We start from the raw sequence: 25686 nt of genomic DNA, 5'->3' as shown, positions 1-25686 counted from the left end.
CCCTCTCAATTGTATACTACTGTGCCACCATCTCTGCTGGGTCTGTCCTGCTGGTGGGACAGGACATACCCAGGGATAGTGATTGCATTGTCTGGGACATTTGTCTGTAAGGTATGATTCGTGAGTATGACTATGGCAGGCTGTTGCTTAACTGGTCTGTGGGACAGCTCTCCCAACTTTGGCACAAGCCCCCAGTAAGGAGGACTTTGCAGGGTCGACAGGGCTGAGTTTGCTGTTGTCATTTCCGGTGCCTAGGTCGATGCCAGATGGTCCATCCGGTTTCATTCCTTTTTATTGACTTCGTAGCGGTTAGGTACAACTGAATGGCTTGCTAGGCCATTTCAGAGGGCATGTAAGAGTTAACCATATTGCTGTGGGTCTGGAGTCACATGTAGGCCAGACCAGGTAAGGACAGCTGATTTCCTTCCCTAAGGGACATTAGTGAACCAGATGGGGTTTTACAACAATCGACAATGGTTTCATGACCATCATTAGACTAGCTTTTAATTCCAGATTTATTAATTAAATTTAAATTCCACCTTCTGCTGTGGTGGGATTCGAACCCATGTCCCCAGATCAATACCCTGGGTCTTGGGTTACTAGTCCAGTGATAATACCACTACGCTACTGCCTCCCCTATACCGGCATGTACAGCCACTGTAGTCTCGTGAGCCCTTCTTAATATTTCTCTCCAGTACCTCTGCGGCACCACTAACTGGTTAACTGCTGCCCACTCCTTGCACTCAGGTCTGGGAGGAGAACTCCATTTCCTCATCAGTACCTCATTCTTTAAATAGTAGCAATCAGGGACTCCCTCTGCTTCACTTTCAGACTGGGCAGCCTGTGCTAATCCTCACAATACTGGGTCGGCTCGCTGAGCCTCAGCTAGGGAAAATCCATTTAATTCATTCCCTGGGTCTCCGAACTTTCCAAAGAAAGTCTCAGACAGACCTGGTCATCTGCCTGCAGTGCTAATTCAGTCTCCTCTGGGGAGCTGGTTTGATCATGGCCTGACCCACTACACATTCAGGGAAACTGTAGGGGTCCGTATCCTGCCACGGCCCTGTCTCTCTGACCTCCTGCGGTTATTCTTTCACCACTGGTGGGGGGGCTACCACCTTCACCCCCACCAGATCATCACTTAGGAGCATGTCAACACCGTCCACATGCAAACAAGGGCAATCCCTAAGGTCACCGTTCCCGAAACTAGGTCGTACTCTCGGTGCATCCAATGTACAGGTACAGGCATACACTGCCCTCCAATTCCATTCACCACCATTCTGGTGTTCACTGCACTCTCTGGGGGAAAGGTCAGGCCTTTTACCAGTAAAAGGGATCTAGTGGCCCCTGTGTCCCTGACAATTACTATGGGCTTGCTTGCCCACTCAAGGGGTATGGGGTTACTTTCCCTTCAAACACAAAACCCTGATAACCTTCAGGAATCCTATTGAATTTTCCTGCACTTGCAACTGTAAGCTTCCTGGGTTGCACTCTTACTGCATTTAAAGTCACAGCTTGTTCTGCTGCACTTTCCATCAGGTTCCTGTCTTCATTGAGCAGGTGTTTCCTGATTAACCCTACTGGTTTTCCCTTTAGTTTACAGCAGTCAGCTTTTAAATACCCTGCTTTATTACAATGGAACCACACAGGTCTCCGGGTCTCGCTCCTGTTCAGAGCACCTTCTTTTTTGGCTAGAGGAGGGCCCCCTGTGTCTTCTGATTTTCTTTTTCACCCAGGACTGCTACCTTCCCACCCTTTGTCCTTTTCAGATTTGTGGGGTGATTAGGAAAGGTTATCCCCTGGGAAACCAACTTATAAATTAAAGCAAAGTCATTGGCCAGAACAGCTGCTTGCCAGGCTCTCTGGACCCGTTGCTCCTCTACATGGATCTTTATGGAGAGTGGGAAAGAGTGTTTAAATTCCTCTAACAGAATTACTTCTCTGTGTTTCTCATAGCTGAGCTGTACTTTAAGAACCTTCAGCCACTGGTAAAAAGCCAGCTGTTTACTTCTTTCAAACTCCAGATAAGTTTGATTAGCTTGCTTCTTGAGGGTTCTAAACTTTTGGCAATAGGTTTTGGGTACTAATTCATATGCCCCGAGGATAGCATTTTTTGTCAACTCATAATTTGATGAACTCTCATCTGGCAACAGGGGATAAACCTCATGAGCTTTTCCAGTTAGCTTGCTTTGCAGTGAAAGAGATCAGGTCTCAGCTGGCCATTTTAGCCAACTTGCCAGTTTCTCAAAGGTCACAAAACATTCTTCTCCATCCTCCTCATTGAATCTTAGAATTAGTTGAGTTAGTTTTAACAATTTTGTACCCATCCCTGAAGTACACTTCTCTATATTGGCCATGCTTTCACTGGGGTTATTCTGTCGCTCACTAGTTAACTCAAGTCACTTCAACTCTCTCTCTTCACATTCTTTCTGGAAGGTTCTTTCTCTCTCTCTCCTCCCTCTCTTTGTCTTCACGTTCCTTCTGGAAGGCTCTTTCTTTCTCCCTCTACTACCTCTTTTTCCTGTCTCTCCCTTTTTCTTTCCCTGTTTTATAATTCAAGTTTCCCCTGTTCCAATTGTATCTTTGCTAGCAGTACCCGTCTGGGTCTACTTCTAACACTGCTTCTGCTTCTTCAGATTCAAGGGAAAAATGGTTGGTGACTAGTCTTAAGAATTCAGACTTCCTAGCCTTGCTACGTACAGTGATCCCACACTGCTCAGCCATTTTCCTCAACTCCTCCATAGACAGTGCTTTTAACTTATCCCAAGTTACTTCACTCTGGCTTGGAGAGCTACTAGCTTCAGTTACTGACATGTTCGTATTCAAGCACACACAACCACAAGAAAACCTGTATTGAAATCTTGCTGTTTTTTGATTGGGAACAATTTGGCTTCTCACTTCTAATTTCTCCCGTTTGTCTGTGGGTCAATTCTGGATGCTAGCACCTAAATTTCTGTTAGGACCAGGTGAGAAAGAGGTCTTGGGTTCCTTTTCAGCCTTCACCTGATCTTCCTGTAACAGAATTTAATTTTTAAACACACCATGTTTTTAGCTCCCTCTTGGTGAATCCTTATTCACCGCTTTCCAATTATAAGGCAAAGAAACCAACACAAACAGGCTTTCTTAGGTTTAAAGAAGAAAAGTTGAAATTAATTAAACTTAAACTCTAATTTGGTTGATGCCTACAGATACTCGACGCGCCCACGCTAGCATGCATACACGATACACACATACAAATAGAGACAGAAAAGAGCAGAAGAAAAATAAAGTGGAAAGGTTTGAGGCAATATCTGAAGATTTTTTGTTACAGTTCTTCAAGCTCACTGTAGAGTCCTTGATTGTAGGTAGATCTTGCTTTTCGTTGGGGCCCAACAAAGTCTTGTTCACTGTAGGAGACCTTTCTCTCTTGGGGTTCATGTGTTTTCAGTGGATTCAGAGGCTTGTGAGAAAGAGATAGGAGCAGACAGGAGAGATCTTCTCAATCCAGGAGCAAAAAGTCTTTGAGTTCAAACTGCTTTTTTCAGTCTGTTAACACCCTATCTGTACTAGTGCTTTGTCTTTCAACACACCATTAACATATTATTTGCCTTTTCATCATGACCTTCTGGTCAGCTATTCTGTGGCCTTGTCCAATCTACACCTTCTCTTTTGTTATCTCTTGCCCCACCCCCACTTTACTTGCTTATAACCTTTGACATTTATAATATTTGCCAATTCCGAAGAAGGGTCACTGACCCGAAACGTTAACTCTGCTTCTCTTTCCACAGATGCTGCCAGACCTGCTGAGTGATTCCAGCATTTCTTGTTTTTATTTCAGATTTCCAGCATCTGCAGTATTTTGCTTTTATTTTAGTCATGTGACTAACTGGTCTGACCACGGCTTGGATTATAGCAGTCTCTGAAATGCTCCTCTTGCACACAATACCTGGTGATCAAGTCCATTGTGGATTGAATGTATCAGGGAATGGTTCTTTGTTTTTCCAATCACTGTCTGTTCATGTGCAAATGTCTTTTCCAGCCATGGCTGATCTGTTTAACAAGTCCTTTCTTCACTCCAGTAACAGTTTAAATCAAAATTAATGTGCCTCATTCTTGGCAGGTGAGGGATCATCAATAGTGGTTTCAAGTGACACCTACTCACCAATACCATGCTCAATATTTCACAACAATAATTATTTTTCAAGTTTGCTTCTGCCAGAACTGTTCAGTTCCAGATCTCATCACAGGTTTCAACCAGACATGGATGCAAGAACTGAACGCGAGTAGACTCAAGGAGCTGCAGTAAAATAAAGTAAATGGGAATCAAAGGGAATATCTTCCAATGTTGGCATCACACAAAGGAAGTTGGGTGTGGTTGTCAGATATCAATCATTAGAAGCTGATGATATTGCTGCATGAGTTCCTCAGGACATCATCCTCGGCCTATTTTCAGCTGCTTTATTGATATCATTCTCTGTATTATAGATTCAGGCTTTGGGCTGATGATTTCCGGGTGTTCAGGTCCACTTAAACTCCTCCGACCCATTCCGGCTAGGCAATATCCAGACTTAGAAAAAGCGCAGGCAGCAAGTGCACCCTACAAGTGCCTGGCAATGACTATCTCAAACACAATAAAGTCAAATCATCTCCCCTGACTTTCAATTGCACCAGCATTGCTGAGTTCCACTTGGGGGTCACAACTGAGTTTAACTGGACCTACCATATTAACACTGTGACTATAAGAACAGGGCAAAGGCTAGTAATTCTGCCATGAGTGGCTCACTTCCTGGCCCCTCAAATCCTTTCCACTATCTACAAGGCCTTAGTCAGGAATGTGGTGAATATGCACAATTTATTTGGGTGGCTGCAACTGCCAGAACACGCAAGAAGCTCAACACCATGCAGCAGAAAGCAGTTTGCTTAATCGGCAACCCTGAAAATGGATGTGGCATTCATCACAGTGCTTGCAGTAGCTATGATCTATAGGATGCAGAAGCTTGTTAGACAGTACCACTCTCCCTATTGACCTCTACCACTGAGATAGATGAGGTCAGCCATATCATGGGAACATTATTCCTTTCAAGTTCCCCTCAAGTCACACCCCATCCTGACTTGGATGTATATTGTCATTCCTTTGTCATTGCTGGTTACCAAAGCAGCTTAAGTTAGTTAAACACACATAGCACTGACTCAAGAACCAAAAAGAAACCTTCCTGATCTTAATGATTTAGTACAACACCATGTGATGCATTTTGCCATTGAGCCAGTGGACACCTGTTTGCTGAGCATTCAGCTGCTTTACAAACTATTTAGAATTAAAATTTTGGTTTTAGATCAAAAAATTTAACCAAGCTAAAGCAATTGAGGAATTATAACTGCATCTTTCTTTGCACTGTCATCTGGATGCATGATTGACATGCTAAATGCTTCCTCCTCCTCGAATTTCCCTTCATCTGAAAATGGCTTTAAAGGGACCATTACATGCAAATATGTTTAAAATGTTGTTACAACTGACAGTAGGATGTAATTATAATAACTGTTTCTTATAATAACTGATTAGTTCTGCTGAATTCTCAGAGGTGTACTGAATTGAATAGATACTGGAATATTTTTCTTTCACTATAAGGTTTACAAGATCATTTAAAATAGACTATTTCAAAGTAAAGTATATTTCACTTTAACAACAGAACAGAGGATAGTGCCAGAGGACTGGTGGACTGCTAATGTTGTTCCTATGTATAAAAAGGGAGACAGAACAAAACCTGTGAACTATAGACCAGTCAGCTTAATGTCAGTGACAGGAGAAACACTGGAATATATACTAAAAGCAGTGAGAGAAGAGCATCAAGAGACAGAGGGATAAAAATGTGTCTGCCCCTTTTTTTGGGCACGGGGGTTACACCTGGCCTGTGCTGGTTCCATTGGAGGTGGGAAGCACATAGATTTGGTGCCATCACCTCATTACCATAATTGTAATGTGGGGCCAAGCAGGTTCCTCACTGCCGGCTGCCTCTGCGCTCAACCAAAAAACATTATGCTAACAGCACATGGTGCAGCCAGCCTGCTCTTCGTAAAGGCAGTCTGTCCCTCTTAAAGGGAAGCTGCACTGAATAATGTTGCTGCATCCAGTACTGGATGAGCAGAAATATCCTCCAATTAAATATTGGGGAGACTAAAGCCACAGTTTTCGGTCCATGCTCCAAACTCCATTCCTTAGCTACCAACTCCATTCCACTCCCTCGCAAAAGTCTGAGACAAAACCAGTCTGTTCACAACCTTGCTGTCATATTTGACCCCAGGATGAGCTTCCGATCACATATTTGCATCATCACTAAGACCACCTATTTCCATCTCTGTAACTTGTCCAACTTGGGCCTGTCTCAGCTAATCTGCAGCTGAAGCCCACATTCATGCCTTCGTTACCTGTAGACTTGACTATTCCAATGTGCTCCTGGCTGGTCTCCTACATTCTACCCATTGTAAAGTTGAGATCATCCAAAACTCTATTGTCCATGTCTTAACTTGCACCAAGTCCCATTCACCTATCAACCCTGTGCTCGTTGACCTACATTGGCCCCGGTTAAGCAAAGTTTTCATTTGAAAATTTTCATCCTTGTTTCCAAATCCCTCTATGGCCTCACCCATCCCTATCTCTGTAATGCCCTCCAGCCCTGTGAGATATTTGGGCTTATCTACTTCTGGCATCTTAAGTATCCCATCCCCAATTTTAATTGTTCCACCATTTGTGGCCACACCTTCAGTTGCCTAGGCCTTAGGGTCTGGAATTTCCTTCCTACACATCTGTGCCTCGCTACCTCGCTTTCCTCCTTTCAGACACTCCTTAAAACCAACTCCTTGACCAAGCTTTTGGTCATCTGACCTAATATCTCCTATGTGGCTTGGCGTTATATTTTGTTTTACAATGCTCCTGGGATGCTTTATTGTGTTAAAGGTGCAATATAAATATAAGGATTAAGTATTGCAATTTAAAGCATTGGAAATGGAATACTAGGGTTGATGGTATGTTCCAGGGTAGCAGATGCAGCACTGGAGGCATGAACAATGGAGGTGGGCGGGAGGTCCTCAAGGACCACCCTCAGAAGGGAATGGGAGCAGTGGCGAGAAAGGTCAGCTCCTGGCGTCTGGACCTGAGGACCTGGCATCAGTGATGCAAGAGGTCTAATGACCTTATGTGAGGTCAGTGAATGCATCTTCACGTGACATTTCCTACCCATCAGACCATCAACCTCTCATGCTGCTCAATAGACCACATCCCCATCATTTACCCACCCGTACGCCCTGGCACTCAGGACTCATGCCTAACATTCAGATGCTCTACCTCACCCTTACACAACTACCAATACTATTAAGCTCACACCCACCTCTCGTTGCCTCCACATACTTCTAGCTAGTCAGCTACATTATGCACATCAACCATACAATGCAACATAATCTCTGGCATCCTGCCCTCTCTCTTGCAGGACAAGGTGGCACACAATAGAAGGGAATAGACCAGAACCAGAAGGGGGACAAGAACACTTGCATCTCCTAAGCCCTACAGAGGCAATGGCTTTCAACATAATGGCTGCAGCTGCAATGGAGTTCGTGGCATCTGATATCGCTAAGAACATTGAGGATGATGGTATGTTCTTAGCTTATGACCGAACTCAACTCCCAGCTCACCCTCATCCTGTTATCATGAGTAAGCTGTTGATGGTGTGACCATGGGCCTTTTGCTTCCCACTCCACTGCCCTTCCCTCAAACCAATCTTTTCCTTCTGATTTCCTGTTTTCAGACACCCAACAACTGCTACCTTCCCAGACACAGCAGCCCAAGAAGGAAGAGAGGTAGTAGCACAGCACTGATAAAGAGGCCCCATCAGTTAATCTGACACTCGCAGCCACCAACTCAGATACTGACACTGCACATACCTTGGAAGCATGTATAAATCTGGGATCAGCAAGTGAGTCATCCAGGCATAATGGGATGCAGCCAGGCCAGGAGTAAAAGATCACTGACCCGAAACGTTAACTCTGCTTCTCTTTCCACAGATGCTGCCAGACCTGCTGAGTGAATCCAGCATTTCTTGTTTTTGTTTCAGATTTCCAGCATCCGCAGTATTTTGCTTTTATTACAGGAGTAAAAGATGGTTTGTTTGCAAGCTCACCAGAGGGTGAGGTCATGGATGAGTACTGCAACAGATGACTCAGATGAGGAACTTGATGGGTGGCATATAGGAAAGCGCTAGAGGCATGCAAACCAAGATGCTGAGTGCATTGGCTGGCCCATCAGACAGCCTCCTATCACTGTCAAGGAGCATTGAGGAGTCTGGCTCCAACTTGGCACAGGGAACCGTGCAGAGCTTCACCCCCATCCACAGCCTTTGCTCCATCTCCCTGTCACGTTGGAGACCCAAAAGCAATGCTGCTGCTGTCCGATTGCCTGTTGCAGCCATTGTGTGGCCAGCTCACCTACTCCTCTTCCTTCGCTGTGAGGATGCAGCAACATTCCCTGGGAAATCCAAGAACTCACCACAACACTTCCAAAAACACTCCAGGGGACTTCCAGACAATTCAAATAGCAGAAGTTCTTAAAAATTACCTTACCTGAAATTTGGGTGCATAGTCCTTTAAATAGCGCTATTGCACAGCCCATCTTGCAGCTTGTTGCTTGTTTGCAGAGTGAGGCATAAATTCATTGCCTGGACCTATGTGGTCCAAATTAGGTATCCGACATTGCATCACCCGGGTAGGCTGTATGATGTCAGGATAGAGCTCCTTTACAGCCTTCTAGCGCAAGCTGGGGATGCCCACATGGATGCCCTTCTCTAGAAGCATGCCCCAACAAAACAACACTCGGCCTCCAGTGGCACTATAGAGGTGCAATCGCGCCCAGAAAATATAATAGTCAGCATGAAATGGAAAAGGCTGAATCATGCTGAACAAACCTGATAAAATTCTTTGAAGAGGTAATGGAAAGAGTAAACAAGTATATGTCATATACTTGGATTTTCAAAAGGCCTTCAATAAGGTACCACTTGGTAGGCTTGTGACAATGGTTAAGGTATGTGGAGTCAGGTGATAAATTGGCTGAAAAATAAAAAGTAGAGAGTCGGTGTAAAGGGTAATTATTCCAATTGGTGGAAAGTAGAAAGTAGTGTTCCACAAGGATCAGTGCTGCGACCACTGTGATTCATAATTTGCATTGCTGATTTGGAATTAGGAACAAGTAACTCAATATCAAAATTTGCAGATGATGCCAAAATGGGGAGGGAGGGGGTATAGGAAAAACTGAGGAATTATGCAACATAATATAAGACGACATTAGGAAACTTGCAGACTGGGTAGTGAAGTAACAAATAAACTTGAGCATTGAAAAATATGAGGTTGATGCACTTTGGTAGAAAAAGTAGAATCTTCACCTACACCTTAGAAAATAAGAATGTGCATCGGGTAGAAGGGCAAAGGGATCGAGGGATACAGGTGAGCAAATCATTAAAAGCAACATCGCAGGTCAGCAAAGAAATTCAAAATACTAACAAAGCACCAGGATTTATTTCTACAAATATAGAATTCAAAAATAATGAAGTTATGTTTAACTTGTATAGGACCCTGGTCAGGCTACACTTGGAGTACAGCACATAGTTCTGGACTCCATACTATGTAAAGGACATTGAAGCACCAGAGAAAATGCAAAGAAGATTTACAAGAATGGTGCCAGAACTGAGAGAATACAGCTATCAGAACAATTGAACAGGTTGACGCTTTGTTCTTTAGAAAAGAGAAAATCTAGAGGTGACCTGATAGAGGTCTGTAACATTTTAAATGGGATGGAAAGGGTAGAAGTAGAAAGAATGTTTTCACTTGTGTGAGAATCCAAAATTAGGGGCCATAAATACAAGATACTTACTAATAAATCCAGTAGGGAAATAAGGAGAAATTTCTCTACTCAGAGATTGGTTAGAATGTCGAACTTGCTACCACAGGAAATGATTGAGAAAAATAGCTTAGATACTTCCAAAAGGAAACTAGACGAGTACTTGAAAGAAAAGGGAAAAGAAAGGGATTCATGTTCAAAGTCTGAGATGACATAGATGGGATATGAGGAGATTCGTGTGAAGTCAAAACACCAGACTAGTTGGGCTGAAATACCTATTTCTGTGCTTTAATTCTACGTAACATAGATAACTTTATTGGTGAAAATGTTTGAAGGTATTGTACAAGGTTCTATCAATGATCATCTGAGAACACAGATACAATAAAGAGCTTCCAGCATGATTTTATAAGCCAATGGCTCATGTACAATAAACCTATTGTAATTCTTTGAAGAGGTTTCTGAACTAATGGATGAGGACTAGCCAGGAGATGGGCGAGACTACCGTCCATAGTCACTGAGTAGAAACTCCAGTGCCACCAAGAGGTTAGATTAATTTTCAATTACTATTTAGTTAAATTTCTCAGTTTTTTTTCTATTCGTTCATTGGATGTGACAGTTGCTGACAAGGCCAAAGCATTTGTTGCCCATTCCTAATCGCCCTTGATAAGGTGGTGGTGAGCCACCTTCTTGATCTGTTGCAGTCCATGCAGTGTAGGCACACCCACAGTGCTATTAAAAAGGGACTCCCAGGTTTTGACCCAGTGACAGTGAAGGAACGGCTACACAATGCCAAGTCAGGATGGTGTGTGACTTGGATGGGAACTCGCAGGTGGTGGTGTTCCCATCCATCTGCTGCCCTTGTCCTTCTAGGTGGCAGAGTTTGAGGGTTTGGAAGGTGCTGTCAAAGGAGACTTAACGAGTTGCTACAGCGCATCTTGTAGATGGTACACACTGCTGCCACTGTGCACCAGTGGTGGAGGGACTGAATGTTTAAGGTGGTGGATGAGGTGCCGATCAGGCGGGATGTTTTATCCTGGATGGTATTAAACTTCTTGAATGTTGTTGGAGCTGCATCCATCCAGGCAATTGGAGAATATTCCGTCAGACTCCTGACTTGTGCTTTGTAGATGGTGGACAGGCTTTGGGGAGTCAGGAGGTGAGTTACTCACCACAGAATTCCCAGCCTCTCACCTGTTCTTGTAGCCATAGCATTTATAAGGCTGGCCCAGTTCAGTTTCTGGTCAATGGTAACTGTCAGGATATTCATGGATGGGGATTCAGCAATGGTAATACCATTGAACATCAAGGGAGATGGTTAGATTCTCTCTCGTTGGAGGTGGTTATTGCCTGGCACATGTGTAGCGCGAATGTAACTTGTCACTCTGCCCAAGCTTGAATGTTATTGAGGTCTTGCTGCATGTGGACACAGATTGCTTCAGTACCTGAGGAATTGCGAATTGAACTCAATGCTATGGAATCATCAGCGAACATCTCCACTTCAGACCTTATGATGGAGGGAAGGTCATTGATGAAGCAGCTGAAGATAGTTGGGCCCAGGATACTGCCCTGAGGAACTCCTGCAGCAATGTCCTAGGGCTGAGATGATTGGCCTCCAACAACCACAACCATCTATCTTTTTGCTAGCTATGATGACAATCAGTGGGGAGTTTTCCCCCTAATTTCCATTGCTGCCTTGATGTCAAGGTCAGTCACTCTCCGCTCTCCTCAGGAATTTGTCTCTTTTGTCTATGTCTGAACCAAGGCTGCCATGAGCTCTGGAGCCGAGTGTCCCTAGCGGAACCCAAGCTGAGTAGCAGTGAGCAGGTTGTTGCTGAGTAGGTGTTACTTGAGAGCACTATCAATGACACCTTCCATCACTTTGCTGATGATTGAGAGCAGACTGATGGGGTGGTAATTGGCTGGATTGGATTTGTCCTGCCTTTTGTGGACAGGACACAACTGGGCAATTTTCCACATAGTTAGGTAGGTGCCAGTGTTGTAGCTGTACTGGAACAGCTTGGCTAGAGGCGCGGCTTGTTCTGGAGCATAAGTCTTCAATACTACAGCTGGGATGATGCCAGGGTCCATAGCCTTTGCCATATCCAGTGTGTCACCAAAACGTACTAAGTCACATGATGATTTTTTAATCCACCGGCTGGAAATCTGAATATTAAACTGGTGGAGATGAACCACTCAAACTTTGCAAGGTTCGAACTTTGCCTACTGACCGTGTGCACCGAGGCATATTCCCTGCTGCAGACTGTAGTGTTCAATGGTTTAATTGATCCGTGTTTGATTGTGTTAATCTGTTCACCAGTCGACACCCACTGTGCTTAATTACTTAAGCCTGAGAGGAAAGCTACTGAGAGTAGAGAAGCTCCTGAAAAGAACAAAGACCCTCTTGAAGGAATCAGCTGCATTGCTGCCTCCCAGAGAACCACCGAATCAGCGCCCACATCTTCAAACCGGAAGCCTCAGGATCACCAAAGGAAAGTCATGCGACCACCAAATTCAGCCTGAAGCCAGTCGTGTCAACAACCTCCACAGACTGTATACCCCTTTTATTTCTCTGGACTCTAATTCAACCAATTTATCCTTCCCCACTCTGTAACGTATTTGTATGTGTATGTATACGTGTGAGAGAGTGAAAGGTGGAGCATATTTTATTATTTTTACTTAGTTTGGTTTAAATTCTATAAAGTTAACCTCTTCCTTTGCCAAACTTGAGAAAACCTATCTGATTGGTTATTTTTATGATCATGGCACGTAAAAAGTTAAACACTCACTGAATTGGCAAGTATATCCACTTCAAAAAGAATAAACCTGTTGCGGTCAAACAAGGAAAGGGAAAAGAGGGAAGCACTTAGACCCCTCCTCATCTTATTGTAACAAGTGTCTTCAGCTGTTTCTTGATGCCACAAATGGAATTGGCTGGCATTTGTGATGCTGGGGACCTCAGGAGGAGGCCAAGATGGATCATCAACTCGGCACGTCTAGCTGAAGATGATTGCAAATGCTTCAGCCTTGTCATTTTCACTGACGTGTTGGGCTTTCTCATCATTGAGGATGGGGATGTTTGTGGAGCCTCCTCCTCCTCTGGTTAATTGTTTAATTGTCCATCACCATTCACGACTGAATGTAGCAGGGCTGCAGAGCTTTGATCTGATCCGTTCATGTTAGGATTACTTAGCACTGTCGAAAGCATGTTGTTTGTACTGTTTGGCATGAACACAAGGTTGCCACCTCATTTTTAGGTATGCCTGGTGCTGCTCATGGCATGCTCTCCTGTACTCCTCATTGAACCAATGTTGATCCCCTGGCTTGATGGTAATGGTAGACTGAGGGATATGCTGGGCCATGAGATTACAGATTGTGGTTGAATATAATTCTGCTGCTGCTAATGGCCCACAGCACCTCATGGATGCCCAGTTTTGAGCTACCAGATCTGTTCTGAATCTATCCTTTTTAGTACAGTGGTAGTGATAAGTGGGCATCCTTAGTGGGATGATGGGACTTTGTCTCCACAAGGATTGTACGGTGATCAATCCTACCATGGACAGATGCATCTGTGACAGATAGGTTGGTGAGGATGAAGTCAAGTAGGTCTTTCCCTCTTGTTGGTTCTCTCACCACTTGCCACAGATATGTCCTTCAGGATTTGACCAGCTCGGTCAGTAGTGGTGCTACCAAGCCCCTCTTGGTGATGGACATTGAAATTCTCCACCCAGAGTATATTTTGTGCCTTTGCTACCCTCAGTGCCTCTTCCAAGTAGTGTTCAACATGGAAGAGTACTGATTCATCAGCTGAGGGAGGGCAGTAGGTGGTAACTAGCAGGTGGTTTTTTTGCCCATGTTTGACCTGATGCCATGAGACTTTATGGGGTCCGGAGTCAATGTTGAGGATTCTCAGGCCAAGCCCTCCCGACTGTATACCACAGTGCCTCCACCTGAAACAGAGGTGGAGAGGGGCAACATTACAGAGTTGGAAGTATGCGGTCTTAGTGATGGAGCGGTTATGTGGCTGGAAGCTCATCTTCGGGTCAAATAGGATACCATGGTTGTGAATGATCTGGTTCAGCTTCAAACAGTGACCAGGGAGAGGGATGGAGTCGGTGTCTAGGCAACAGAGTTTGTAGTGGCAATCAAAGATAATGGCCTTGGTCTTCCCAATACTTAGTTGGAGGAAATCTCTGCCCATCCAGAACTAGATGATGGACAAGCAGTGTGACAAATCAGAGGCAGTGCAAGGGTCAAAAGAGGTGGTGATGAGGTAGAGTTGGGTGTCATAAGCGTACATGTGCAACTTGACATTGTGTAGTCAGCTGATGTCGCCTAGGGGCACCATGTAGAAGATAAATAGAAGGGGTTTAAGGATAAGCCCTTGGGGGACTCCACAATGGTGATGGAGCAGGAAGAGAAGCCATTGCAGATAATTCTGTGATTAGATAAAGAATGGAACCAGGTGAGGCAAGCTGGATGACGGTGGACAGACGTTGGAGGAGGATGGTGCAGTCAACCATGTCAAAGTTTGCAGACACGCCAAGAAGGATGAGGAGGAATAGCTACCATGATCACAGTCACACAGGATGTAATTTGTGACTTTGATAAAGGCCCTGTCAGTGCTGTAGCACTGGGTTCAAACATGAGAGTTATGGGAAATGTGGGCAAGGATTTAGGAGGTGACAACATGTTCAAAGATTTTGGAGAGGAAAGGGAGATTAGACATGAGGTGGTTGCTTGCAAAGATAGAAAGGTCAAGGATGGGTTTTTTGAGGAGGTGTGGTGATGATGACAGATTTGTAGGGAGGGAGACAATACTTGAACAGAGGGAATCATTAATAATAGCAGATAACAGGGGGGCTAGGAAGGGAATTTGGGTAGTCAGCAATCTAGTGGGAATAGGTTCAAGGAAGCAGGAGATGGGTCTTGTGGACAAGATGAGCACAGAGTTAGCATGAGGGGAGATAGGAGAGAAACTAGAGAAAGATGTGAGTTTAGGACTAGAGCAAGGGGGAGCTTTAGAGGAAGTTTGGCTTGGCGGGTTAAAGGAAGAGAAGGAAGCAAGACAGGCAGCTTATCAGATGGTCTCAAGCTTAGTGACAAAGTAGGATATGAGCTCCTTCCACTTATTCTAGAAGTGGTGGTGGAAGAGGCAAGGGAGAGGGTTTTTGGAGGCTTGTAATAGTGAAGAGAAGCCGGGGCTATCTTTGCATTTCTGGAACAGGGAGCAATTTTGGCTGAGGAGAGCAGGACCTAATAAAGTTTTTTGTGGTTCAGCCAGATCTAGCAATGAATGGCTAAACCGGTTGCATTGAATTATTCATAAAACATTGCACATTTGTGAAGTTAAAAACAAAAAAAGAGCATTGTACAGAAATGGAAGTTAATGCTATCTGCAGGACAACCTATTCAAACTTTAATCTAGTACGGTATTGGTTAAAGAGTTACACAGATTCCATATGTTTGACATAATAATTCTAAAAATATTTTATTTACTGTATTATGTTTTGTGTAGGACACTTTGATCATGATGTCTTTACAGTAAACTGGTCCCTTAAGTGAATAGGGTGGATTGATCTCATTTTCAGTACATTTGACTCAGAGCTAATATAGATGCCAAGTTTAAAAAGGCACAAAGAGCAGTTACACAAGGTATTATCCAACAGACTACAGTGTGTTTCCCATGAATAGCTGTACAACAACCTAAACAAAAACAGTGCAAATGGTAAAAAGCAGAACACTGAGTGCTGTGTGCTCATACAAGAAATTTCATAAGTCAAAATCCATTCTTTTTCTTTCTGATATATCGCCCTCATGGAAAATGGATCCAAAAGACTATTTACATTCTGCTTCCATTATTAGCACTGTGAGAATCTTGTACAGTGGCAAACAGAATTCTCTGTTTATATAAGTATTGCAGTGTAAGAATTTAATACAAGTCCTTCAATTTAGGTTCATTAAATATCATGGGCTCCATCATCTCAATATTGCTGTACAGTATTTTTAGTAAATGCATTTTAATCTGTCAGAGCATAGTGGTATGTAATTACATTTTCATATCTTTAAATTATAGGGGCGTGACTTACAAAAAAAGTGTAGCTTAGTGTTTTTAACTGAGCAAACTGCTATAAAAATAGGAAGTGACTTATACAGCAGAGTGAATTCTTCATCTGTTTTTGTATCACCGTATTCTGTGGTGATTTCGATGTTATTGTAGAATCAGGAGTAAACCAGCCCAAAGTTAGTTTGACTTAATTATTAATAGACATGACTTGATGTTGGTAGTAAAGAATGTTAACTAAGTGTTGCAAGGAGAATTACTGCAGCTATCACAAAAGGGGTAGTTATGCTTAGGATGAATATTGTTACATGATTTTTTCTAATGATCTGTGAGAGCTAACAGAGAGGTATGCTGCAGCTTCAATATACTGATATTTATAGTTGTCATACAACCAATATACTGCACTATGTATCACAGAATCACAGAATGTATAATATGCTACTCAACTGCAACACTACTGGCACAAACAACTGAAAAGTTTGAAAGAGGAAATAAATACACTTACCATGACTTTTTCTGTGTCACTTCACTGGAGAACACTGGGTATAATGTGTTTTGGCTCTTTATTGCTCGAATAGAAAGTGCTCAATTCATTAGGATACAAAAGAGTTTACAAGATCCTTGCATCAAACTGTTGTTGTTGTTGTCTTCCTCAGAATAGTTTTTTGAGGTTTTGGAGTAGTCTGTGGAGGTGTGATTTTAGCTTTTATGGTTGGAAAATTATTACTAAAGTTACTGCCTGATCCTCCATTTTCAAAAGGAGGACACTGGTGAGGTGGCTTTCCTTTTGCATTGCTCAAGTCACCATGCAAGTGCACATCCTTGTTTCTCATGTCATATTGAACATCACAATCCGGACAGTAGCCATGGTACTGAACTTCCTCATTAAATCGAACTCTTTCGCGTGTAACCTGTGGACATTTATCTTTATCAACTTTGGGCACCAGTGGCTGTTTGCGCATTTTTTCTGGATTGCTACCAGGGAGACAGTACACATCTCCATTTGGCATTTTATCTGTCTTACACAATAATTCACCATTGCGAAGCAAGGCCCCATTGGTCTTTAGAGGGTTAACGCAGTAAGAGAGTCTGCGGGGCTCCTCACATCGGACGGGTGTTAATCGTGGAGGTGGAGGTGGGGGATTGGCCTTCTTTAGCACAGTTAGGATAGCTGATGAAGTCACTGTTGTCTTGCAAATTGATCTAACTGAGTGCACTTTGCCCTTATCCAGGCTTGAGGCAGTTGTACTACTGGAGGTGCTATTTATGGTGTCAGTCTTGGAGCTGTCGGTCATTTCCTCCTCCAGCTGTAGGTCACAGGTAAGATGGTCTATTTGGTCAACTACCTGCATAGGACAGGAAACAACAGTGAGGATCTAATAAACATGATAGCTTGGCAACCCATAGAGTGAAGTAACTGTACCATCATTCATCAAGCTATATCAATACATGTACACAATTATGCATCTGTTTCCTCAAATCACTGTGTGAACAATTGTAACCGTGTTAGAAAATAAACTCCATGAACTGGTGCTGTGACCTTCATAACAGTCTTCCTTACTACTTTGAAATCCTGCAAATGCCTGTTCCGTATTTCCTTGTGAAATACAATTATATCTTGGAGTCAATACTAGTATCTTAATTGGCTTGTTCAGCACTACTCAACCTGAACGTACAACACATTGGCCCGGATTTTGCAGTAGTAATAACAGTGAAACTATTAGCATTCACTGTCATTACTCCTCTGAAACTGACAGCAACTTCTGGATTCTGCATATATGCAGTTAAATGCCAGAAGCTGCTGTCAGCGATTCTACACTTTTCCATAGGATGCACTGTTGAAGTCCCTCCAGACTACAGTCAAATAGAAAGCACTGTTATACCTTGTTGAACAGGCATCAGTAACCATGTCTTCAATGGGTAGGCCTTGTCCACGAGAATCCATCCCTGAAGGTGAGCAGGGGCATGAAAAGCTGTGGTACCTGGTACCGTCAAAGCATGTAGGCATCATGGCTGCTTCCCGGGAAGTGGGTACACACCTGCAGGAAATGCTTTTGGTGGTCACAGACCAGTTGCATGTTGATGGAATGAAAGCCCTTCCTGTTGATGAAGGTGGCTGGCATGTCCATTGGAGCCTTGATGACTACACATGAGCAAACTATCATACCTTGCACCTGGGGGAATCCAGTGACGGCACTGAAGCCGATGGCTCTCTCTGCCTGACTGTTAGCTTTGGTCCGGTTGCAGCTATAGTTGCCAGCCCTCTTGAGCAGGGCATTGGTCACCTCCTTGATGCAGCATTGGGCTGCCACCTGAGAGAGCCCACGATGACCCCGGTGGATCCCTGGAAAGATCCAGATGCACAAATGTTGCGTGCCACGTTGATCTTCAGGGCCATGGGCCCATAGATCACAATGTGTCCTATAGCATGGCATATAAGTCAGTAACAGCCTCCCTGGAGAGCCGCAGTCTTCATTGACTATGGCGCTTGGACATTTGCAGGTAGCTGAGTCGAGTCCAAAATATGCTCTGGCATGGCCGGCTGCTTCTGATCTCGTCGTGGAGCTTCATGGGCAGGCACATCTGCCTCCTGTCCCTCCCTCTGTTGGAGGCACTGCATCACGCCACGGGTGTCCAAAAAGATAGGATGTATGAGACCCATGCCAGCTGATGAGTAGGCCTCCAGAGTGCTGTCCTTGCAAAGACAAACTGGCCTTGGCATCTTTGTCTTTGCTATTCCCCTTGGCTTATGCGCTAATGGCCTTCATTGCCCACCCTTGCTGAGAGCCAGCCCAGCACCCATTATTATGGCCACCTGGTTCTCTCACCCGAGACCAAGTCCACCTGGTACTGCCACCCAATGCCAAGCCCATCCTGTACTGCCACCTGAAAACAAGCCCACCCGGTATTGCCACCTGAGAACAAGCCCACCCATACAGAGAACTCAGCACTGCAGGCCGATAATGGCCTCCACTCCCCCCTCTTCCATATCCAGTGCTCTTCCTGGGTGCCTTCCCGTTGCAGCTCTAAGACCTCACCTTAGTGCCTCCACCTTTCAACGGGGATCGAAAGACATGTGAGGGCCGCCCACCATTCACTTAATTCCAAGAACTGTGATCAATGGCATGTTAATGTATTATAACTATCTGTTCAGCAATTCATATGCAGTCCCGTCACATCGGGGCCTTGGAGCTTTCCAGCCGCTGCCTAAATTTGGAACCGACGTCACATCAGATTTCCGGGCCAACGCATCTGATGCTATTCCATGGTCACCCATCCACACCTCCATTCCCATTCCAAACAACCTCAGAAAATTCCACCCAGTATTCCAAATGTGGTCTCACCAAAGTCCTGTACAACTGCAGCAAGACTTCTTTATTTTTGTACTCTAATTCCCTTGCAATAATGGACAACATAGCATTTGCCTTCCTAATAGCTTGCTGTACCTGCATGCTAATTTTCTGTGTTCCTTGTATGAGCACACCCAAGCCCCTTTGAACATCAACACTTACAAGTTTTACACCTTTTAAAAAAATATTCTGCTCTTCTATTCTTGCGACCAAAGTGAATAACTTCACACTTCCCCACATTATACTCCATCTGCCACCTTGTTACCCATTCACTTAACCTGTCTATATCTCTTTGCAGCCTCTCTGTGTCCTCCTCACAGCTTGCATTTCCACTTACCTTTGTACTATCAGAAAACTTAGAAACATTACTCTGTCTCTTCATCTAAGTCATTAATATAGAATATTAAATAATGGTTCAAATATATTGTGCATGCAGGATTTTGGATAATCTGAGATGGAGGGTTCAGGGGCGGACGACCGCATAAACTCACCCCCCAGGGTGGTGTGTTGGTTTCCCCACGTGAGACTGGCACGTTCAGATTTTGAAAGGCGCTGACGGGAGCCGAAAGAGGCAAGCCACCCACACTGCTTAGATGGCCACTTAAGGCCATTAATGAGCTTGTTTAAGGGACGTACTTAGATTTTTGTTTTAAGGGTCAAGTTCTACTTGCCATCAGAACCAGAACATGGAGGAGGTGGTGGTGACAGAGCGGGGAGCAATCTGCAATGGCTGGACAGAGGCAAAAGACAACATTGAAGAGGGAAGGCTAAGAGCTGGCCCTGATTCACAGGCAAGAAACTGTGCTCAGTGATAAGAAATATCCTTCATATCTTTGCACTCTTCATAAGGGTGGGATTGTTGTGGAGGGTGGTGGGGTGGCATAGGGCAGTGTTCAGGTAGACCCCACAGTCCAATGCCAATGAAAGAAGGGCATAGGAGGAAATGGAAAGTTCTCCAAGCTTGTTCTGACCAGTGATGAAGAACAGCATCTGCCGGAGCAGAGGCAGAACCCTGGGCATTAGGGGCAAGGGGGTGAGGAAGGAGGGGCAGGAAGGCTCCAGGCTATCCACCTTACACAATGTTTCAAAATCTACTTGATCAGAGTTAAGAAACAGTGGAGGTACCATTACATTGCTGGGGGTATTCTATAGGCCACCAACTAGTGGAAAGGATGTAGAGGAACAAATTTGCAAGGAAATTACAGAGAGGTGCAAGGATCATAGAGTAATTATAAAGAGGGACTTTAATTATCCTATTTTAGACTGGGATAGAAATAGTGTAAAGAACAGAGAGCAGCAAGAGTTTCTAGCATGTATTCGGGAGAAATTTCTACATCAGTATGTTTCCAGTCCATCGAAGAAGGAGGTATCTGGTTCAAGGGAATGATGTGGGTCAAGTGAATCAAGCCACAGTAGGAGAACATTTATGGGACAGTGACCATAGTATCATTAGGTTTAGGTTAGCTATGGAAAAGGACAAGGAGCAACCTGGAATAAAGATAATTAATTGGGGAGGGTCAATTTCAATGGAGTGAAAATGGATTTGGCCCAGGTAAATTGGAATCAAAGATTCACAGGCAAAATTGTAACTGAACAATGGGCTGCCTTTAAAAAGGAGATAGTTCAGGTACAGCCAAGATACATTCCCATGAGGGAGAAAGGTAGGGCAAACAAATCCAGAGCTCCCTGGATGACAAAAAAGATCAAAGATTAATATAAAGCAGAAAAAGAGTGCATATGATAGATGTCAGGTGGATAATACAATTGAGAACCAGGCTGAACATAGAAGGTTCAGAGGGGAAGTGATAAAACAGATAAGACAAGCAAAGAGAGAGTATGAGAAGAGACTGGCAGCTAACATAAAAGGGAATATAAAGGTCTTCTAAATGCATATAAATAGTAGATAGGTGATAAAAGGAGGAGTGGGGCCGGTTAGGGACCAAAAAGGAGATTTACACATGGAGGCAGGGGGCATGGCAGAGGTACTAAATGACTACCTTGTATCTGTTTTTATCAAGAAATAAGAAGCTGCCCAAGTCATGCTGAAAAAAGAGGTAAAGACATTGGGTAGGCTAAAAAATTGAAAAGGAGGAGGTATTATGTGTGCTGGTTGTACTTAACGTTGCTAACTCACCAGGGCTGGATGAGATGCATCTAAGGATACTTAGGGAAGTAAAGGTGAAAATTGCGGAGGAACTGGTCGTAATCTTCCAATCCTGCTTAGATACAGGTGTGGTGCCAAAGGACTGGAGAATTACAAATGTTACAACCTTGTTCAAAAAAGAGTGGAAGGATAAGCCCAGCAACCAGAAGCCAGTCAGTTTAACCTTAGTGCTGGGAAAACTGGAAATGATAATATGGGACAAAATTAATAGTCACTTGAACAAATGAGGATTAATTAAGGAAGGCCAGCATGGGTTTGTTAAGGGCAAATTGTGTTTAACCAAATTGCTTTAGTTTTTTAATAAGGTAACTGTTACGACCAAGTGAGAAAGGGGTCTAGGGGTTCCCTCTCAGCCTTTGCCTGGTTTGACCGTAACAGGGTTTAATTTTTAAACACCATGTTTTTAGCTCATTCCCAATGAATCCTTGTTCACTGCTCTCCAATTGTAAGGCAAAGAAATCAACCAGACAGGTTTTTTTAGATTCAAACAAGAAAGGTGTAAGTTTATTAACCTTAAAACTCAAATTCAGTTAAAACTACTATGAATACACGACGCGACCACATTAGCATGCAAAAGCGATAAACACACACGCAGATAGAGACAGAAAAGTAGAAAGAATAAAGGGGAAAAGTTTGAAGCAATTGCTGGGGTTTATTTACTGTCCTTTAGGTTCGATGCTGAGTCTTTGATTACAGTTAAATCTTGCAGTTTGTTGGGATCCAGTGGACACTTCCAAATTTGTTTCAATGTAGGAATTTTCTCTCTTGAGGTTTAAGTGTCTTCAGTGGATCTGGAAATTCATGACAGAGAGAGATAGCCAGACAGGAGAGAGGCTCTTTCTTCAAGTTCAGTTGCAGTCTAACCCAAACTGTTCTGAGTAGTTCAAAACCAAACCTGGGCCAGCAGGTTAGTAATGTGACTAGCTGTTTTTTTTAACAAACTCCCCTGTGTTTTTGTGGATTCCTTTCATCGTAGTAGACACCTGTAGTGGGGTTGTGGTGGGGGGAGGAATGGAATACTGGCTTGTTCTACATTCAATGTCTGGTGATCAAAATCCATTTGGGTTAATTGGATCAGGTTCTATTGTCTCTCCAGGCAACTGTTTCTTAGTATGCAAATTTTTCTAGCCACTGCTGATCTCTTTAAACAATTCATCTCTTCAGTCCAGCAACAGTTAAAAATTAATGTTTCATATGATGAAATTTAATATGCCTCATTCTTGGTAGGTGGGGTCTTCATGACAGTAACAGGGAGGGTTGATGAGAGTAATGCTTTTGATGTGGTGTACATGCACTTCCAAAAGGCATTTCAAAAAGTGCCACACAACAGGTTTGTCAGCAAAGTTAGAGCCCATGGAATAAAAGGAACACTAGCAGCATGGATACAAAATTAGCCAAGTGACAGGAAACAGAGAGTTGTTGTGATGATTGTTTTTCATACTGGAGGAAGGTATATGGCGGAGTTCCCCAGGGCTCAGTGTTAGGACCATGCTTTTCTTGATATATATTAATGACCTAAACTTGGGGTAAAGGGCACTATTTCAAAATTTGCAGAGGACACCAAACTTGGAAGTATTGTGAACTGTGAGGAGGATAGTAATAATTTTCAAAAGGACATGGGCAGGCTGATGGAATAGGCAGACAAGTGGCAGATGAAATTGAATGCAGAAAAATGTGAATTGATTCATTTTGGTAGGAAGAGTGAGGAGAGGAAGTATAAATTAAAGGGTACAATTCTAAAGGAAGTGCAGAAGCACAGGGACCTAGGGGTATAGGTGCACAAATCATTGAAGGTTGCAGGGCCGGCAGAGAAAGTGTTTAATAAAGGTTACAGGATCCTCAGCTTTATAAATAGAGGCATAGAGGGCAAGAACAAGGAAGTTGTGATAAACCTGTAGAGATCCCTGGTTCAGCCTCAACTGGAGTATTGTGCCCAGTTCTGGGCTCCACAATTCAGGAAGGATGTGAAGGTATTAGACAACGTGCAGAAAAGATTCACGAGAATGGCTCCAGGGATGAGGAACTACAGTTACGTGTATAGTTTGGAGAAGCTAGAACTGTTCTTGTTGGAGAAGAGATTATTAAAAGGAGATCTGATAGAGGTTTTCAAAATCATGAAGGGTCTGGGCAGAGTAGATAGGGAGAATTTGTTCTCATTGGTGAAAGTATCCAGAACCAAACGACACCGATTTAAGGTGATTGGCAAAAGAAGCAAAGGCGACATGAGGAAAAACTTTTTTACACAGCAAGTGTTTAGGGTCTGGAATGCACTGCCTGAGATTGGATTTTGGCGAAGGCAGATTCAATCAAAGCCTTCAAAAGAGAGCTGTATAACTATGTGACGAGAAAAGATTTGCAGGGCTACGGGGAAAAGGCAGGGGTGTGGGATTAGGTGAGTTGCTCTTGTAGCGAGCCAGCATAGACACAGCAGGCTGAATGGCCTCCTTTGGTGCTGTAACCATTCTATGATTCTACGATTCACTAGCACACTCCATCACTCTGCCTACCCTCACTTCCCATTCTCCAGAGTTTCACCAGCATGAAATGAGAACACACAAGTCAGCCAAAATGCAACAACTTTCTCAGTGCTTTATGGATTAACAGTGAATTACTATTTACATCAAAAACACCCAAGTGACCCACAAAGTGACATTACTGACATGGAGCCTCCTAGGATTATCACTCCTACAAGGTGCTTTCCCATGGCTGAGGATGAAATGGAGGCATGCTGCTCGCTCATGCCTTCCGGTGCCTGAGATGCCCGTGGCGGCCGGCCTCATCGTGCAGGTGCCAGGGGGCTGCTCCATAGGTTGCTGCACTGGCAATGATCAGGGGGCAGCCTCAGTAACAGGCTGTGACTCTACAGATGCTCACAGATGTTGGAGGGGCCATGGAGGTGGATGATGATGATGAAGCCTCTGTGGAGTGGCTCATTCATCACCATCTGTTGCCTCCTCAGCCCTTTCATGGTGCCCTTGATCGCTGGAGGGGATCACCAGTTGGAGCACAGCTGGCATCTACTCCATGCCTCTGTGCACCATTTGCGCTGACTTTTCAGTGCTGCTGAGTCTGGCATGCATGCTGTGCATGTCAGTGCACTATTCCTGCTACCACTCTGAATGATGCCACAAATGACTTTCCAGGAGTTTAGCCACTCTCTCAAGAGAGGAGCTCACGCACTTAAAGAAGTGAGTCATCGTGGTGCACATGAGATGAATGGACGCCTCCAATCTCATCCTGTGAGCCCACACTGCCTCAGGTAACTCCGATGTTTGGTCAGACATCTCATGCTGGTTCTCCAAGTAGAGCTGCCTTTTTTGTGACTCTCAAGGCACTGCATCACCACCCTACTGAGCAGGGCTGTGCCTGTCCTTCATCCTCTGAGGGGGATGGGCTACAGCTGACTCTGCCTCCTCCGTATCCTCCTGCTCTGATGTGATGTGTGCTTCACCCTGTGTCTCTAATGACGCACGAGAACCCACTGTGGTGCGAGTATCTGCGCTGGTGAAGGGTGTGCTATTAAGATGTGAGCGTTCAGGCTCCAAGGTGTCTTCCTCCTCTGAGTCTTCGTTCTCTGACCGTGGGCTCTTGCCCCTCTGCAGCTGGCCCTGTGGGTGACATTAGAGAAGATGGTGATGAGAGATCAGGACAGTCAACAGATGCTTCTGCTGTTTAAAATACAGAAATAACAGCTTGTGCCATGCATCCCCTAAACCTGGAGATGTTGAGATGTCTTCACCTTGTCTGCTGCAAATTCCCAGTTCTCAGTCCTCAGTTTCCCTGAGGCTGGACACTTTGGCCACATCAAGGGCCTGCTCCTCGAATCGTGTCAGTACTGCGAGCTATGCCAGCTCACTTTCCAAGCATTCCCCCTCATTCTCCTGAGCGTTCAACTCCCTTTTGGCCTGCGAGGTGAAGAACAATGCTGTTAGGACAATGTCTCCCTCCATCTCCACTTGCAGCTTCTCATTCACATATGATATTGTAGTCTGTGCTCCAGTTTCCTGACCAGCAACACTGCAGTTCTGACCTATGCTTTTGGGTCAGCAAGGCACCTGAGCACACCCCTTTCCCATGGTGAGGAGATCTCTATGCACCCTTAGGATGCTCCTCTCTATTGCACTCGAGTGACTGCTGACCAGAAGGCATACCATCTGGGTCTCTCTTGTCATTCACCTTGTCAGACCCAAGAAGGTCATTAAAACATTTCCTGTACTGCACCCAGATCTTCCTCACCACTCCTCTACTGCTGGCC

The 25686-nt window shown here is 44.2% G+C and overlaps 1 protein-coding gene across 1 annotated transcript in view; it reads right to left on the bottom strand.

Moving 5' to 3' along the window:
• Positions 1–16543: 16543 nt before the first annotated feature.
• The window catches only part of prr16 (proline rich 16), a 147026-nt gene continuing 137883 nt past the window's right edge, over positions 16544–25686 (bottom strand). Inside the window, exon 2 of the mRNA XM_068028854.1 lies at positions 16544–17263. Within this exon, the coding sequence (XP_067884955.1) occupies positions 16544–17263 (720 nt within the window). The remainder of the gene's footprint in view (positions 17264–25686) is intronic.

The sequence above is a fragment of the Heterodontus francisci genome, chromosome 4 (genome assembly GCF_036365525.1).
Source record: "Heterodontus francisci isolate sHetFra1 chromosome 4, sHetFra1.hap1, whole genome shotgun sequence".
In the NCBI taxonomy this organism is placed as follows: domain Eukaryota; kingdom Metazoa; phylum Chordata; class Chondrichthyes; order Heterodontiformes; family Heterodontidae; genus Heterodontus; species Heterodontus francisci.
This window is presented reverse-complemented; position numbering and strand designations above follow the sequence as displayed.